This window comes from Rhynchophorus ferrugineus, unplaced genomic scaffold, assembly GCF_030347505.1.
Source record: "Rhynchophorus ferrugineus isolate W39M unplaced genomic scaffold, kcgeb_rfMv2 rfM7, whole genome shotgun sequence".
Classification (NCBI taxonomy): Eukaryota; Metazoa; Arthropoda; class Insecta; order Coleoptera; family Curculionidae; genus Rhynchophorus; species Rhynchophorus ferrugineus.
The window spans coordinates 2,452,205-2,472,992 of record NW_027472586.1 but is presented as its reverse complement, the minus strand read 5'-3'; the positions used below and the strand labels follow the sequence as shown (position 1 = coordinate 2,472,992).

Genomic DNA, 20,788 nt, shown 5'->3' with positions numbered 1-20,788 from the left:
TACGGGTACGAAAGTTGATGCTGTACAAACAGATAATAAAACTTAACTAAAGTTGATGCTGTACAAACAGATACTAAAACTAGACTAAAACAAGAAATACTAGCTAACATACTTATATTATCATTATAATACAAGTAATTCAGACTATAGTCCCGGGAAATACTGTGAATGCACTCAAATACTATAGAAACAATTACTTACACTGAGAACTTCGACTGTTATAGAGAAAATTAAGAGATTTGCAACAAAACACGAGGAAAGATTCCACTCCACTGTAAACCACAAAGTACTATAACGCTTGGACAACATTGAAATAAGACGTAGATTCAATAGAACTAAATATTATGATCTTGTACAGTAAAGTGTGCCAAATGGTAAAAACACTCATAGCTGCTGCTAACTTTTACTTTATTTGAGACTAAATAGATAAGGTCCAATGGGTTTTCCTAGAAAAGTACTACTAATAATACATAAAGAAATTTTAAAACGGATAACATACTCTATTCTATTCTTGAAATCCAAAACTTCGACTCAAACTCAAACTCCCACAGACCTTCAGAAAGCTTAACATAAATGTTGATAAAGCAACTACCTCCAGTTAGCGATGTTATAGTGACGGAAAGATTCAAAATAATGGAAAATGGTTGTTTTCAGTGATGTGTTGTGAATGACGACAAAAATTAAATCTACATCGTGGGCAAAAGTCCAAAAACCACTTGTTACAACAACTCTCAGGTATAAGAAGTGATGGATTAGTTCAAGACGCCCATCCACATCAACACTGAAGCGGAATATTCATGCCAATAAAGGCTTGCTAACTCCCACAAGCATATATCTTTAAATATCTGAATACGCCGGTAACCAGGCTGGGTAAGACCGAATGTCTTAAGAGATTTCTCTAAGTTAATCACTCGAAAGTCGGTTAATCACACGAAAGGCTTAAACCGTGGTTCGAAGCGCACGTTAATCTGTAGGTCCAGTCCAGATAAACACTCGCTGGTAAACAGGAACTAAAATATATATTATAAAACTGTATTTTTCCCCATTACCATTTAATATATCGAATTTATTGAATCCGATGGTCCTTATACGATCCGACACGACAAAATCTCTTCGGAAGTATTTACCCACACGCACGGTTACGTAAAAACTAATCCAATTATAAAAAGTTGAGAGCGCCAAACATTCCCATTATCCCCAATGTGTTTTTCTAGTTTTCTTTTCAACCAGGGACGTCAGCTTAACTGGCCCTCAAGCTTTCCCTTTTTGTTTTTACGGCGAATTTAGGCCGCGTCCCTCTAAATCCATTGGTTATATGTCTACAAATTGTGTTATAGTTTTGTTTTGTCTACCGACTGACTACTCACCCGTGTTGGTGAAAGTGAACGTCAAAAGATGAAAATAGGGATAATTCGTTTATTAAATACATCAATATTTTCTCCATTTATTTACTATTTTCTAAGGGGTAAAGCTTCGAACTAATTGGGGCCCATCACCCGAAGCTATATATATTGTCAGCTGTGCAGCGTTGAAACCAACTATTAGTTTTGTTTGTATCTTAATCGTAATAATTCGATACCTTGTTTGTGTTACGTAGAAAGTTCAGGTCAGATCATTCGTGGATTTAATTAGAACTCGAGCAAGATTGATAGCACCTAATAATTTTAATAAACATGAAACATTTCGATGCTTTATAAAAGGGAAAGAAGTAGAGGAAAGATGAATTACTTGAGAAATTTGGGAAAAATTGGAAGTATCAATAAAATCTGTTAAATTCGATATCTTTCGACATTTCTCTACATAAAATAACAGTTTTTCATACAGTATTATTGAGTTATTCAGTGTATAATAGATCGTCAAATTATTATGTAATTTAGGGTCTTTTATATTTGTTTGAATAAACAATGTTATTCTTTTAAGGATTATTTTATCTTAAATAAGTGTTGGTATCATTAGTATTATTTTTGTGAAGTGGCAACACAGTATTCGAGTGTCATTTATTAACTGTCTGACGTTTATTCTCATTCAGTCATTGTCCGGTGGGTTGTTTTGTCTAGATATTGTAATATCATTACTTTTAATCAATTTTTTGTATCAAAAATAATCAAAATATACGTAATGCTCCGTATGACAATTAATCTGGTATGTTTTGTCGACGAATTTACATTTTATTAATAGTTCGACGCGATTGCCTCAAGTTTTCAACTTTTCAGTATGGCTATGGCTTTGGACACGTCTCCACGAAAATATAGAGATATACAAACATTATTACTGAACTCCACACATTTCTAAAGAGAAAAATTACTGCATTTGAAGAAAAATAAAGTGCTGATTCACCAACACAATGCACCGTGTGAAAAGTCAGTGCAATTATGTCAAAAATCAATGAATTGGGCTTCGAATTGCTTCTTCATAAACCGTATTCTCCAGATCTGGCGCCCAGCGACTATTTCCTCTTCTCAGATCTCAAAAGAATGCTCACCGGGAAAAAATTTTTGTCGAATGAAGAGGTGGTCGCAGAAACTGAGGCCCATTTTGAAACAATCAGTGTATCACCCTTGAAGGGAATTATATTGACTAAAAGAAAACTAATTTTGGCAAAAAATATGTTTTACTATGGTAGGTATGGCAGGCTGGGGACTTTTCAGTTGACCTGCTTTATTTAGTCAGTTCATACACGTGTTCTATTATTTACTCTACCAATTACCAAGTAGACTGCCGCTGGGGTCCAATACATCGAATAAACTTCAGTTAGCAATTCAACAAATATTTAACGGATTTACTGCCAATACACATATAACACTAACTTACTCATTGAACCACTAAAGTGTGAATGGTACTTTTATCTAATTTGCCTATTTAGACGTCTAAAATTCTCTCAACACCTGAGTCAGTTGTTCTACAGTTGTAATTGTTCTACTAAATTAGGGGTCAATAAGAGCAAATATATTAGCTGATACTCTGTATTTGTACAAAAAACTTTTCAGGGTAATATGCTTTTAATTAATTTACAAGAACTTTAATGGTTCATTTCCTCCTTCAGTGTAGTGGTTTATCTTGTCTCCATAAACCGTTACAATTTTCTAATTAGTTCGAAATTTATTGAGAAGAAGATTCTAACAGCTATTTGGATTAAAATTGTTTAGCATCAGAGCGGTATGAATAATTTCTAATAAAATATCTTCGTTTGCAGAAAAATCAAATAATATTCAACAAGGCAACACACCCTACCGTAAAAGTCAAAAAGAAAAGAAAAATCAGTGAAATGGAGCACCAATTTGTTTCAACATCCATCCTATTCGCTAGATTTAGCCTCATCTGATTTTTAACTCTTCCCACGCTACATATTGCGTTATTAATTTATTAGTAAAGATGGTTAGAACTCTGTATAGAACTGTAAACACAACGCTGTATTTTTTATGAATCAAAAACACATTCAGATGTATAGTATAATATCAATTACATTCACTCTATTTAATATATATATATATATATATATATATATATATATATATATATATATATATATATATAACTTTTATTAACACCAGTTTAACACAAATTGTTCATTATTTAAACCAACAGTTTACTAGGAGCTACCTACAATTTTAATTAGTCTGAATGTATATTAGACAAATGAACTCATTATGTTTAATACAAAAGACAACGGAGATGTCGAGGTAAATTTTACTTAATGGATGTTCCGACAAGATAATGGTCTTGTCGTGACAATATTCCTGTTAGTTTAAAACAACTTGGAAAGAAATAATGATTAATAAACTGTTAGTAACTCACATAATATTTCGACTAATAACAAAACGGATAATATTACAGAAAATACTGTTATGGTTTTTTTAAAAGACCATCGTATATCTGTCTATAGTATTTTATCTCACAAAACAATATATTTTAGGTGACTTCTTCATCAGCACCCTTAACTCCACATATCAGGGGATATGAGAGTGATTGATGGTTATATTGATTGATGTATTAGTTGGGGGGTAGAAATCCATATAACTTTACGAAAGAATCCATAAAACCAACAAACCTGAAAATCAATATGATTTGACGAATATGCGTTTAGATTCAGTAAATAATTTCCCCCTGTTGTTTTATCTCTTAACAACTACTTTATTTTAGTATTCGAGTAGCCTTCGTAAGATCGAAAAAAGATATTAGGAAATTTAAACTAATTTTACGTCAGTCATATCTGATGTAAAGAAATCTGATTGACGTTGGATTGGCAGACGTTTTGCAGCTGCGTTATATATTCTTTGGTGTAGTTAAGTAGGGCAAATGAAACGCGAATGAAACTGGAAAGGCACAAAAATATCATCCAAGCTATGAAAAACACTCCTAGTCTGTGGATTCCCGATATAATCATATCAGTTCGTGTTGTACAGTACAAAACTTGGAAAATCATTCTCTAGAGAACATATCATGGAGATTTAGATAAAAATAGTGCTATTCGAAAGATCATCCAAGGAAAAATGACCGACGAATGATACAGGCAATACTCACAATTGATTTTGTTACAATTATAAGCTGTCCAAATGAAGAGTAACCATGTGTCGTTTCTTTAGGAGAGAGGTACTATATAACGCGACTGATGCATCCCTGTCTACAAAGACTGTGTATTCTAGGGAACAAGATAATTTGTTTATGTTTAGACTAACAGACAGACATTTTATTGTCAAACAGGGTGACGAATACACTGACCAACACCCAATATATTCGGGTATTTCGCAGAGCAGCGTTCTTGGCCCATTGTTGCATCTATTGTATACAGCTGACATACAGGACTCAAGAAACACTACTGTTGTAAAATATGCTGACGATACAGCAATTTTATCATCACACGAAGATCCCATATCAGCCACAAAACACCTCCAACTTCATCTTAACAAAGTCGAATTGTGGTTGAACACGTGGGGTATCAAAGCAAATGAGACAAAATCTACCCATGTAGCGTTCACTCTTTGTACAAGAGCATGTCCACCAGTAAAATTGAATAATCATGAACTTCCGCAAGCAGGCAACGTTATAAATTTAGGAATGCATTTTGATTGACGTTTGGCATGGAAAAAACATATAGTGACCATATACGCAAACAGCTTGGGCTTAAACTAAACCAAATGTATTGACTGATAGGGCGCGAATCTAAATTATCATTAGATAACAAGGTTTTGCTGTATAAGTCAATACTTAGACCCATTTGGACCTATGGTATTGAACTGTGAGGTACAACTAATAAATTTAACATTTTCAAACTACTAGCAAATCTAACATAGATTTCCTCCAGAGGTTCCAGAATAAAGTGTTGTGAGTCATCGTCGATGCCTCATGAGAGTGATTAGTACCATACGAACTAATTAATTGACACATAGAATGAGATTTAACAATCTCTAGAATAAGTTAGAATAGTTTTTAGAATTAGTTAGGATAGACTGTAAAATATGTTATTATAGTATCTACAATAAGAATTAGATTATAAGTAGCGATCTTCTACATGTCAATAGAGTTATATTATATAAAGTAAATCATATAATAATACTTAGTGACCACAGCCAGATTGTTGAAGTTCTAAGAGATTAATAAAAAATATGCTAAGACTGAATTGTGTGATTAGGGAGACATCGAGAGGAAAAGTTTGGTGTATGTTGGAATAGATTCAAACCTTCAGTGTCGTTTTGCATCGCAGTTTAACATTTTGGTAAAACAAAATATTTTTTGAAGTAAAATAGAAGTTTTTATTATTTTAAACCCCCCACATAACTCGAATAACTACAAAATAGATATTTTTTATTTATCTTGGAGCATAGCGAGTATTAATATCATAAAATAAATGTTAGAGCGTGTTATTAATAAAGTTTAGGTTCTAATTAAATATATTGTGCATACAAAATTAAATGGATTCTCGTATAACTTCGACCTTCGTCAAAACCATATAACGCCCAACTGAATATTTCGGGCCAATTTAATATATTAACGAATTATTTGCTCTTAGTGGATTTTAATTATTAACCGACATCAAAAATGATTTATCATCGTGGGTAATCACTTTGATTATTAGCATTTTATATATATATTAAAAAAATGTTACCAGGACTTAATATTGAATAATTTATTGAAAGTATATATAATATGCATGATCCACCAATAAAAAAAACGAATCATAATTATTAAGACAAAGATACATCCAAACTATAAAGCATGACAGAAACAAACATTCGATATGTGGATGATCCAGGAACCTAAAGATAGAGATTAGTATTCTGACCAAAACTGTAGAGTTATTTATCGTGGAAAAATAAAATACATATGCTAAAGAACCATGGAAATGAATTATTGAAGAATGTTACTGCTCTGAAGTATAACGAGATGAAATAGGACGACTTCAAGCTTGTGGAGACATATGATTTTACATATAATCACAGAAAAATTCTGAGGCTTGAAGCTAGTAGAAAAAAACGAGTTCCTTGGTTTAAACAAATAAGGTTTTTGCAGACTCTAGAGGTAGAAAGTTTAGAAACTGAGAAGAATATTGATAAAAACAAACAAAGACACATTTGAGGAGGTTACAACATATTCTCATGGCAAAATCTCATGGAAAATTGTTCCCAAAAACTTCTAGAGAGGATGTATAAATCATGAGTCTTACTTACCAGGCGAATTTAGTATGGTCTGGTTGAATAACGTATCGATCTGTGTAAAGATAAACTAGATTGTTTTGGAGATCCTAAAGTAATTTAGAAAATATTGAGTTAACTAGAAATAATATAATAACATAAAGCCTAATAACAGCCACAATGTTAACAATGTTTGTTGTACACAAAAAAAAAGTCATTCAAAATATGAAGTTACAATCCTCATGTAATTATACAATAATTGCTACTCCATTTTTTCATTATTATCATCTATATTTCAGTATTAAAACAAAAAAAACATCTAATTATTGATGATATTGAACTATTCTATAACTACATGCAATGTTTCGCTTTATTTTTTACTAACTTTAATTGTTTTAAATATTTCGGAGCAAAACATAAAACCTTTATGGTCATGCTTTATAACAATGTTTATTTGGTCCACAAAATCAGTGGCTTTGTACAATTTAACAATATATTTATTAAACTTTTATCGAAAATCAATGCTAATACCTGGTAAGTCGTGTACCTATAGTGTACAGTAACTTTACTAAGAGCTTGTGCTTTATTATAACCGCATTCCATTTATCGCAGCTAATACCTTTAGCAGCAGACCTCAATTTATTTCAGGAACATTTCCTGAGAGCGATATTATGCATGATGTCTGTACAAAATGCATTCATAAGATATATATCGGTGGTAATCCATAGTATGCATTTTCCAGTTTATCTTGCTAAATAGGGATGTATCGGCGATCTCTAACGGTTAAACAACAAGAACTCTTAAGCAACACAATCTAACTGTTAAATTCGATACTTCTGACATTTTTTTATTCGTAATATTAATTAATTAATCATTTCAAACAGACGCTGATCTTGAGACCTCAAGAAATCTTCTATCAAATTCCATCAGCCACTTTCATCATCATCCTCATATCTCAATTGCCGGTTTTGGGTCCTGCAAAGCTGTATACACGATAATGCAACGACAAAATGGTCATTATATTCTGAAAATATTTAATCGGAATGAATTTAAGGCTTACTGCAATATTATTTGTTTCCAACAAGATATGGCAAATGTCCACTAAGAATCAAAAGTGTGCTGGTCAAACTAGCCCAAGAACTCTCATCTAATAATAAAAAAAAACAGTTATCAAACAAAACTATGTTTATATTAGTATTATAACTACGTACAATAATCAGTTCAAAATAATATAATAAACATAACGTCGACAAAATCCTGAACATAATATACGCCTTGACCTTTATAGGAAAACTAGCGTAAATCATTCTAGGTGACAGGCGGAAACCGTTTTTCTTAATTTCCGGTAATCCATGCAAGCTTTATTGAGTTATATACTGCACAATTGCGTCCCATAAATTCCATAAATCAAATTACTAGACGAGCCTTTGATGACACCACTAATGCCCTATGGCAAATTTGAATAAGTATTATGGTAGCGGCGATACGTCAAGAATTAGTTTGTGGAACAGCAAAGGCTTATCGGATTTTGTAATACGCATCATCAGGGAGCCAGAAAATTGGATTAAAACAGAAGACTGTAACGTATAAATATATACTAGTATATTACAATAAAATAGCATATACGAAACGGAAGTTTATGGAAACGGAAATGAGAAAAGAGGGTCATTATTGCAAAAATCCAGATTCAAAAATCAGAGGGTGTTAAATATGGCGAATAAGTTAGACATTGAAATAATGCCTGCCTTATTTCATCGTATTTTTGAGCTACATATCTGTGTCTTATTCGCGTATTTTGTATCTAAGTCGTTTAAATTTTATCCTAAATTTATTACTAAAACAGTTTGGAGGTAATATATAGACCTAATATAAATTCCTATGACTTCCCAAGAAACTGGCCAAAGAAACTTCCAAACTGACTAATGAATTTTTGAAATATAGTAGTAGATTCTAAAATATATAACTCCTCCCTTATTTTTTCTTAAACAAACTAGTATTGAGAGCACGTATAGATCATAGGACATAGAGCATAGTACATAGAGTGAGTGGATAAAGCAATAAATGAATTCTTTTTTGGTAAATATTAATAGCATGAAATATTTTGTCAAAGTTTGCCTTAAGTCATATTTGAATAAATAATACAACGATGAACAAGGATATGTATAGTGATAAACACTAATGATCCAGTAAATTAAATATTTTGAATATTAGATATATTGTAAGTTCGACTCATAGTGAAATAACTATTTGTCGTTGTCGATTAACCTACAGTTTGTATTTACAATAACTTATAGTATTATAGTTACTTCCTACATACGTCTTTTAAATTTGTGACATCAAAACGACGCACTGTTGCCGCATCAACTCTGAGTTTTAGTTCACTTTGGCTTTGACATACAACAAAATTCTAATCTAAATAAAATAATTGAACAAAAACGTTATCAAATATAAATTATTTTAACATTATAGTACATCTTTAAACTACATTCAATAATACAACCACAATAGTTTATAGGTTAGTTTTATAACCCAAAAACCTGTGTTATAACCAGTAGTTTATAACCTCTTATCACTATTGCTTTCAAGAATTTTGCAACGTCTGACAACCGGACGACTTGGACAGGCTCATTCGTTTACGCGTTCGAACTAATCAGACACCATTGTGTCTCATTTAAACTACAATAAAATGAGGAGGAAATAATTGTCTGATTCTAAAACGACTTTACAAATTGCGACAGGTAATACATTAAACATCTTAATGACGTATTGAATATACTATATACTCTTTATTTTGTGGGCGATATACCTCTGGACCCTATAACGAGTGTAATTGAAAAGGATTATATATTAATCTCCATACATAATCATTCAATTTTGTTCTTTTCTTGTACAAGACATTTTGTTTTAAATCTTTTAATTACGTGCAAAATAGTGAAAAACAAACCCAACCAAAATTTTTCCTTCACTTTTGAACCACAACAGCCCATTTTGATATTGAAAAATGATTCGAAATACAGTGTCTTGACTTTTAAACCCAATTCAGTTTGAAAAAGTACTAAGAAATGATCATTTCGAAAGACTTAATTAAAGGGATTTCCAAAAATAATACTGTCTGATAATTAAAAACTGTGATCTTGTATCATTACAACACATCATCTCACAAATCTATCATTACGAAATAGTTTCTGCCCAAAAGCTCAACAAGCATCATCGAACAACCACCGTATTCACCTGGCATGGCTCCAGTCGATTTCTTTCCTTTTGTAAACCAGTTTCTCACGTCCGTTTTCAGTTGATAACAGACAAGTTGTCCACGACAAAGCGTTCATAGTATGTTTAGGCCTACTTTCACTTCAAGATACAATAAAACAGTATAGGTAATTCCGGAATAAAAACAGGAATCTCTCGATTTTGGTATTTTTTAAGAAAAATCTAAATTTTGATAGCAAATTGAAGCCCCAGATGATAACTGCGGCCATATTTTTTTCGGTGTTTGATAATTTTTAACATCTTTATGTCTTTCAGAGTGGAACGGGGGCCACAGTGGCTTTCATGGCATGGAAGTGGAGGTCCGAGAAGAGGCGCCCGCGCCCCAGACGACACAAGGGGGCGCCAGGGGCGCCGTCGTCCCTCCACTCTTGGCTACTCAAGATCAACCCGCACTTATAGGTACGTTTGATGTTTAGACTCTTAATATTCTTATATAAACCAATATATACATATATATATATATATATATATATATATATATATATATATATATAATTATAATAAGTTACATTAACCAACGGTATGGCGGTTTTACCAAAAAGTTCTTTAGAGATTAAATGGTTATAATATACTTACAGAAATGCTACTTGGAACATCCCAGAGAGACGTTATTGTTAAAACAATGTCGGCCCCCTCTTGTTCCGATCTATAAACGACTCTGTAAAAGCCTGTTTTCCAAGAAACTCAGCTTATTTGATACCTAGTTAACTTACAAGACTTCTTCATTCCAATTATTCACTATTATACATTTATACAGAAAACTACAGTTAATTATAGAGTCACAATAGTTTATAGGTTAGAGTTATAATCTCTTATCACTATTCCTTTCAAGAATTTTGCATAAATCTAACAACCGGACGACTTTGACAGGCTCATTCGTTTACGTTTTCGAACTAATCTGACAGCATTGTGTCTATTTTTAACTAGAAAAAAAAATTAAAAGGAAAATATTGTCTAATTCTGAAACAAACTTTAAAACAAATTGCGACAGGCAACCCATTAATCATCTTGATGACGTACGTTCAATATTTCTTTGGATAGACTATACGAGTGTTTTTAGCATGCCATCTGTCACCGCAAGGAAAAACTCAATATACATATATCCCAATTATGTTAAATATTTATTCGTCTTCCTCTGCCAGAACTTTTAATAAAATATTAAGGAGTTTTGTTTCGTTTTCGCGAAATGAAAAAGGAAAAACGAAAAACAAGCGGCCTTCAGCACTTTTTAATTTCCGAAAACATCTCTTTACTGAGGAGTGAAAATACGCCTCCTCGACAGAGAAGTTCCGCGAAAGTTCGACTTCTTTAATAAAGCAAGAAGATATTTTTGTTCTTTTATCGTCCGAAGGCCCTACAAAGAAAGTAATTTTATCGAAAAAATTTCAACGATAGAAATCATTTAGCTTTAAGCAATAGTTTAGGTGACTATAATAAATTTAACAGGTCAATTGAAAAGTCCCCGGCCTACTATAATGAAACACATTTTTTTGGCAAAATTAGTTTTTTTTATTCAACATAATTGCCTTCAAGTGTGATACACTGATTATAGCGACCCTCCAACTTTTCGGTCCCATTTTTGTAGTACGATTTGCCCTTTGCTTCAAAATAGGCCTCAGTTTCGGCGATCACCTATTCATTCGACGAAAATTTCTTCCCAACGAGCATTCTTTGAAATATCAGAACAGGAAATAATGGCTGGGGAGCAAATCTGAAGAATACGGTGGATGATGAAGCAATTCGAAGCCCAATTGATGGATTTTTGCCATCGTTTTCACTGACTTGTGACACGGTGCATTGTCTTGGTGAAGCAGCAGTTTCTTTTGCTTCAAATGATTTCGCCCTTCAAACGATCCAATAACGCTATGTAATAGTCACTGTTGATGGTCCTTCCTTTTTCAAGGAAATCAATGAAAATTATTCCATGCGCATCCCAAAATACATAACCCTGCCAGCCGACTGTTTTATTTTCCAACGCTTTGGAGCTAGTTTAACATATGCAGTCCACTCGGGTGACTTTCAATTGGACTTCGTAGTGAAATGATTGAGCCATGTTTCATCCATTGTCACATATCGACGCAAAATTTCGGGTTTATTACATTTGATAATCTTCAAACACTGCTCCGATTCATCAACTCGTCGTTGTTTTTGGTCAAAAGTGAGCTCGTGCGGCACCCACTTTACACAGAGCTTTCTCACACCAAAGTTTACTCGTATTTCTCATAATATTCGTGAACGATATGATGTACACGTTCAGTTGATATCTTTTATTTTTCTTTTGGGCGTCCACTGCGTTCACCGTCTTCGGTGTGCACAATAATAAGAGTTGCTTTAATCAAAATACTATAATTCACAAATTAATGGTCCGACAGTTGTAAAATTTATACACGCATCTTTGGAGTGTTAGGACCAACTAAAAGACATATTGATTTAATTCTAGTAGCGCTATCTATATGTCAGGCCGGGGACTTTTCATTTGACCTGTTATTTAATTGAGATTACTAAGATTTTACTGTAAAAGAAATACAAAACTTCAACATTTGCCATGTTAAGTCATACAAAACATTGACGTCATTTACCATTTCCTAACATTTCTTCGAAACAGTCAACATTCTAATAATTACAAGGCATCATAAACTCTAATCTTAGTAGCTAGCAAAGTTCAAGGTTTCTAAACTTCATAAACTCTTCCGGTCACAAAAAGTTCTTTAAAGAACTTTGGAAAATAATAAGTAATGTCATTATATAGGGTGAATCAGTGGCAACGTAATATTGAACTGTGTCAGACTGCAAAGTGGATAATACAGAAAACTCTATTTAAATAATTAAACTCTGTACATATTTAATATAAAGTTATTTGACACCAAACTTATTAAAAATGCCAATAATATCTAACAGGAAAAGCTGAAGCTACCATAGTACCATTCACTATATCTACAGAAGCAATTGTTTTATAAAGCCGTAGATAAACAAAAGCAAATTGACAGTATGTTGAGCTAGAAGAAGTAAAACGTTTAAAATATCCGAAAAAAAAGATTTTCTTTTCATAACAGTAAGGTTACGGGCATATCTTACCGACGAAAGATCATAGCTGTTAGAAAGTTTAGAATTACAAATTGTTTTGTTAAAATTAGAAAATAATAAGTTTGTTATGGTACCATATAATGATCTAATATAGGGTGGATCGACGGTAACTTAATATTTGAAACACGCTGTCTCAGACTGTAATGTGGATAATACAGAAAGCTGTATTACACACAATTTTTCTAATTGAACTCTTTATATATTTAATATAAAGTTATTCGAACAAAACTTATTGAAAGAACTTTCTGCAAAAAAAGTGGTTTAACTAGTACAAAAACAAATTAAATGTCGAGTTTCTTTTGTCAGCGATAGGAATTTTTTCGTAAATAATGCCGCCATAAAGTAAAAGCTCTCGAGACGAAAGCCCGTTCCATCAGTCGTTTTCGTGTTCAACGTCAATAAATTGAGGCCTGTTTACAAAACCCACAGAAATGGCAATTCTCTAATAGTTGAAGACGATGGTATTCGGAGACGTTCTAAATTAAATATTTTGAAGATGCGATAAGTGTTACGGGTGCTTGAAGCTATTTCTAAATTAATTTCCTCTCACTTCATATTTTCTACTATTTAATTTAGTCTAGTAATAATTTCAAACACTACAAGTATATTTATGATATTCCGACAGATAAGAACATAAGCTATATAAGATAATCTTATAAAGTTTAACAATTTCCATCATTACTTTCTTTTTTTTACAAGAAATAAACACGCAATAAAAAAAGCACTAATTAATTGATATTAATAAAAATAGCCTTATAAAGACACCGAACCATTAGGAATTAAACTGACAATGACAGTGTTCGAAAATGTTGCCATAGCAACAGTCATTATTGGTACGGTTACCATGGTAATATCACTCTGACACATACACGTCAGTTGAATTTTCATATACTAAACTACAATATTAAAACTCAGTTTCCGTCGACAGTTATACAGAAAATCGCGTTATATGTCAAACAGTCAGTGATACGTCGCACACAAAAATAAAGACATCAATATTTCGACTATTAACCATCAAACGAAACACCAAGGCTATGCACATTTGTGTGAAATAACAAATTATAGCTACTACATATTAGACATAGTAATTATTTGAATGGAAAAAAGTCCTGATACAACATATATCGTGTTAGGACACACCTCCGATGTCCTAAAACGAAATTACATGATTCGTCCACGCCAACTTTCGGTTGTGTGGACCTTGAAAAGGTTAATTCGACATCGAAAACATTAATTGTTCGGATATAAACATTTAGAAACAACAAAATATCATTATATTATGTATAAAAAAAATGTAAATTATATGTAGCTTAATAGAAAGGTTTGGTATTGAGTTTTAAAAAAGTTCATTATATAACTTAGAAACTAAATATTGTATAAAAAATGTTATAGTACCATTCGATACAATGTAAAGTTATTTATTGTACCTGTATTTTTTTTATTAACCTGCTGCTGTTTTAATAAAACTGACAGCAAGAAAACTGAAAATGACAAAAAAAATCGCAAATTTTCGCGACTACATATATGGAAAAAGTTGCGAAATTTGTTATCTCTTCGATAATAATGAAAAATCTCAAAACGTATATGTATTTTGGGGCGTAAGAAACGAAACTACATATAAAATCGCTATAGAATTTATTACTTTTAAGATATGTCCCATGAACCGAAATACACTAATGTTACGAAATTTCTCTTTTTATAAAATAACTTAAAAACTAAAGGCTTCATCATAACTATTATATCGCAAGTCGATTTGTTATGAAATTCTTTATAATACCTGAGATTTTCATTAGTTTTTAATTATTTGAATGGAAATAAGAAAAAACCGCAACTATATATGGCAAAAAAATGGCATTACGAAATGTGTATGGCCCAATCAAAATCCTGACGCCACTATCGGAGTAAGAGTTCTAGATGAACTAAATAAAATAGACCGTATCTTGAACTACATAGAACTACTTGAACTACTTGAACTACATCCTCCAGAACATATCTGCAAGAGTCACATGACACAGGTGGTAACCATTTTTTCTCTTGACTCTTAAAAGTTGGATTGAAGTAAGTTGAGAGATTTCGCAAATCTATAAAAACGTACTTCTTTACTCTAACTCATATAAATTTGCCGCAAATATAGCAAAACGAGTCACACTGACTCATTTACGGACTTACACTAAATGGGCACGTATATCAAAAAATGGTTAAATCGCTATCGAAATTCCAATCCAAATTCCAATATATATATATATATATATATATATATATATAAATATATATATATATATATATATATATATATATATATTCTCTTCTCAAATTATTCTATTTAAAAAGAGATTCTATTATTTTATTATATTAATTTATATATTTAAATGAGACATAAATATTTCAGAATGGTACATTGGGTCGCTCATGGCAAGATGATAATAAATATAGTGTAAAGATGACAAAAGTTGAAGGAAATACCGAAAAGGTATTATCATTATTTTATTTATATTAAAATTGTGTTATATGTCAAAGCCAAAATGTACTAAAACTAGAGTTGCTTTTCTGTAGACCGGTGTAATTTTAATATTTTGAAAAACCTTTAACAAAACATTTCTCTTTTACCCAACTTTATCGGAGACCGCTTAATTAATCCCTTGCAGGTATGCCAATAAAATTTCCAGACGACGAGCTTGAAAATTACTTTCCTAATAATCATCAGGCTTTTTTACCATACTTGCCCTCCCAACCCCCCTCGACACAAAAAAAAGCGATTGTTTTGCTTCCGTTCTGTTTTGGGATATTGCCGGATTAAATTTCAATATAAAAATACGCGCAAAATCCAGAGGAAATCTCATAATCCCGACAGAAAATGTAAATCGAATAAAACTCTAACCTTTCTACGACCACGGCTTCGGTCCTACTCCCTATTTTATCAAACCAATTTACGGGGTATATATTAAAATAAATTTCAATCTACTCGATTCAAAATATCACGTGAAAAACGGGTTGTAAGTCATAAAAGCGATGAAAAAACCCGCATTCTAATGGACTACTGAATAATGTGTTTTTCTATTAAGCGAAGCATTATACGTTCCCACACTTGTACGACCTAAAGCGCCTCTTCCGGCCGAAATTAAAATATTAAAGGGCGAAAATAGCTTCATAATGGCTCTCGAAACGTCGAGCAGTTCGGGATGTAAATATTGTGGTATGTTGGTTTGAGGTTCTAGAATATTCTCATAACAAAAAAAAAGATGAACGAACGGAATTATTTACTATGAAATGTTTTGATGTATAATCAGCACAACCTTGAAATATCCGGTTCATAAAATGAACAGACATATAGTCTAGCCAAAGCAGCAGTGAACTTGCGTCTTCTTCATTTATTTTTAGTTTATTTTAGCTTTGATATATGACAACATATTGTAGGAATGTTCGTCTTGTAGGTCGGAATGTGTGGCTGTCGATGCGACTGCTTGTCCAAACACTCAGTACTCTTTTGTGGAAGGAATTCGCACAGGAACAGAAAATACTGGTTGAATAAAAACTTTTTTATTTCTAGTGTTGGGAACTATCGACTGAAATTGACTATCGACTGTAATTGTAGTAATTGACCATTTTTTACTATCCACTGTTTCAGTCGCTATTTTCGGTCCGACTGATTTTGTTACTATTTACTATCGACTGTTTCGGTCGTGTACTTTTAGTTACTGTTTTTGATTATACTAGTTTCATTCGACTGATTTTTAATGTTCTGGCTCTGTCGTCCGAGCCGCGACCTTGTCAAAAACGTACCCAATTTATGCTTACATAGATGTATATGTAATATATGTAGTTTTATGATTTTTTTGATAGTTTGCTTGTAAATACCAGCATATTGTATATTAATACACACGATATTTTTCGAGATTGTTAATGTAATAGGCTAAAAAGTTTAAAATTGTGAATAATAAATAGTAAAATACATTTGACTGTTTTTATGGCAATAATAGGTATTATTTCGATTACTCTCTCGATTTTTGTTAAAAAATATTTCCGTTCAATAATAAATAAAGCATTTACATCATTTCATTCAGATTATTTTTAATGTCATGGGTTAGTTTCTTTTTCTATGATTAGGTGTGTTTAATTTTTATATAGTATTTATGGTTATCTAATGTATTGTCTATATTTATTATAATATATTTTTTTAAATAGCAATTTACACATAAAATACAATAAACCTTTGTGGAGTATTATTCCATTCCATAGAAAAATATCATTCTTTTTACAGATCCACAGAACATTCAAATATAAAAGTAATTCTACTTCGTTTAAAATTAAATTATAAATTGCATGTTATGTATAATTATTATAATAGTATTCAGTAAATATTTTTCCTTCTCTTTTTTAAAGTTATTTCGTGAAGGAATGTATACATCTCTGTCTCTCTTATACTACCGTTGGAAAATATAACTACATATAAAATTGATTACACAAACACTTATCTCCGTCTTTTCCTCTCTCACGATTTATACAGGAAAGGATTCGTACATTTTGACATCACAAATTGAAAGGAACAGTCGAACTGTGCATTTGAGTGAAAATAGTAATTACTCTTTTATAGTAATTAATTTTATAGTAATAGTAATTCCTATTTTCAGTCGCTAATTTTTTGGCTATCGACTGTTTCGACTATTTTTAGTCGATAGCTCGTAACGCTATTTATCTCGTTATTGAATGATACATGTGGTCGACGGGAGAATTGACAGGATATTAGGATAGGTAAAAGTAGTACGGTAGCTTTGTGGACGTGGTACCGTTACAAGGGGGCAGAGAAAAGAAAAGAGAGGGAGACGACATCATTGTGGTCTTTTACAGCTAGAAACCACATGGTGTCAAACCATCAGCGTTGCCAATCTTTGACTTTGATGTAGGTGAAAGCTTGGTGGCCTAAAAGAAAATAATTAAACAAAAATGTTATAAATATAATTTATTTTAACATCATAATACATCTAATGGATATGTTATCGAAGGACTTAAACTATAATTAATTATACACAGCCACAGTAGTATGTTAGAGTCCAACATTTTTAAACCACCTTTTAATTGTATTAATGTATTTTATTTCAATTACAGAGCATATTTACCATTTTATGTTTAGTTCTTGTTTTCTTAATAGCTGTGTTTTCTTGTCAAGTAATTCTGATAATATTCTGTATTTCTCCTTAGTTTCTTCTGTTACTACATATGTACAATTTTGGTGGAATCGTTCACCTTGTTCGCCACTTACCATTCCAAGTTTAGGAGGAGGCGGATACAAATGGAAATGTAATAAATTTATTTTTAAAAACATAGTTGTTTCCATCCCTTGTTTTGTAATATGTCAATCAGTAAAAAGCCGACATTTTCAGCTTTAGGATTGCCTAGAAATCCATGAATTACGTTCTTTAGAGGTAGTCAAGCCGCCAACCCTTTAGCGGTAACATTTTCATCGATTTCATTGTTTCTTATAAGTTTTCTTATTCGTTGGGTCAATGAAAATGTCTTTTTTAATTTAGCATCATTTAATATAGAAAGAGCAGTTTTCAAATAGACAAATACTTTACCATTTTTATCGATAACCTTGACAACATTTTTCATTATACCAAATTTTATATGTAATAGTGGAAGAATCACATTTCCTTACGGAATAAAATGCATATTAACTTTTGATTTTCCACAAGCACAGCCAGTTTTTTTTTGGCCAATCTCTAACCTCCTACTGGTGAAACCTTCCTGTAGCCCACCCAATATAGCAAGAACTTTTTAATCGACAAAAATTTGCTAGTCGTATTTTTTTCATTTGATTAAATCTATAACTAGTTTCATATTTTCATACTTTTCTTTTAAAGTCACTGAATATACAACAGTTATGGGAGGATATCGGTTGCCATGGAGTAATACAGTCTTTTAGCGTAATTAATATTCACACTATTACTAAGGAGCGTGACGTATTAAACAACCATGCACAAAGATAGAAAAAATAAATAACCCGACATGTTTTGGTTCAAACGAAATTTCAAACAAACAAAAATCCAAATAAAAATCTAGTGTCAGGTATTGTAGTTTGACCCTTTACCCCAATTAACAACTGTACAGTGCGATTGTTTCTTTCTCCAATCCAGTGCAGTTTAATTAAAGGAAAAACATTCTCCTATCAGATATTCTGGAGACGATCTATTAAAATTCCCGACCGAATGGCAACTTTCTCAATAAAGCTGATCCAGCTACAAACAAGGGTTTCCTTCTTTTACTGTAACAGTGTTCAACCGCCGGTCATTCTAATTAATTCGGGTTAGAGTTAGTCGAACTACGTTTCAGCGTGCAGTCGGTCAGTTCTTTGCACGAATGGTAATAGATATATGTTTTGATAAGGCGCGTTATTATACCTGTTGATTATTTGTTATTGTTTGTGTAGTACTAAAGAGTGATTACTCTAAAGAAAAATTGATTCTTTCCAATAAATATATTCGTAATTGTCACATTTCCTTTCTCACACAAAACCATATCCCCTAAAATAAATTTATTATCTCCTATTATCAAAATTGATAATAGGAGATAATTCTAATCAGTTCTAATTGTTTTGCACAATGTTGTCGACATTTGGCAACATGGCCAACAATCTGCCCATCGGAAATAAGTATTATAACATGATTTCCGTTCTAGAATCTTATTCTAGATTATTTTAGATAAATCTAACTTATTCTAAACTATATCCTAACTTATTCTAAAGACTATTATAACTTATTCTAGATCAATTTAACTTATTCTAAACTATATCCTAACTTATTCTAAAGACTATTCTAACTTATTTTAGATTATTCTAGATCAATTTAACTTATTCTAAACTATATCCCAACTTATTCTAAAGACTATTCTAACTTATTCTAGATTATTCTAGATCGATTTAACTTATTATAAACCATATCCTAACTCATTCTAAAGACTATTCTAACTTATTCTAGATCAATTTAACTTATTCTAAACTATATCCTAACTTATTCTAAAGACTATTCTAACTTATTATAGATTATACTAGATTAATTTAACTTATTCTAAACTATATCCCAACTTATTCTAAAGACTATTCTAGCTTATTATAGATTATACTAGATTAATTTAACTTATTATAAATCATACTATTCTAACTTATTCTAGATCAATTTAACTTATTCTAAACTATATCCTAACTTATTCTAAAGACTATTCTAACTTATTTTAGATTATTCTAGATTAATTTAACTTATTCTAAACTATATCCCAACTTATTCTAAAGACTATTCTAACTTATTCTAGATTATTCTAGATCAATTTAACTTATTATAAACCATATCCTAACTCATTCTAAAGACTATTCTAACTTATTCTAGATCAATTTAACTTATTCTAAACTATATCCTAACTTATTCTAAAGACTATTCTAACTTATTTTAGATTATTCTAGATCAATTTAACTTATTCTAAACTATATCCTAACTTATTCTAAAGACTATTCTAACTTATTTTAGATTATTCTAGATCAATTTAACTTATTCTAAACTATATCTCAACTTATTCTAAAGACTATTCTAACTTATTCTAGATTATTCTAGATCAATTTAACTTATTATAAACCATATCCTAACTTATTCTAAAGACTATTCTAACTTATTTTAGATTATTCTAGATCAATTTAACTTATTCTAAACTATATCCTAACTTATTCTAAAGACTATTCTAACTTATTATAGATTATAAACCATATTCTAACTCATTCTAATGACTATTCTAACTTATTCTAGATCAATTTAACTTATTCT

General features: G+C 31.4%; 1 protein-coding gene across 5 annotated transcripts in view; it reads left to right on the top strand.

The window, feature by feature from the left end:
• The window catches only part of LOC143200171 (uncharacterized), a 65,005-nt gene that overhangs the window by 11,106 nt on the left and 33,111 nt on the right, over positions 1-20,788 (top strand). For all 5 annotated transcript variants that reach the window (XM_076410577.1, XM_076410576.1, XM_076410575.1 and 2 more), the window contains exon 2: positions 10,155-10,298. In XM_076410577.1, the coding sequence (XP_076266692.1) occupies positions 10,187-10,298 (112 nt within the window). In that variant the 5' untranslated portion in view covers positions 10,155-10,186. The remainder of the gene's footprint in view (positions 1-10,154; positions 10,299-20,788) is intronic.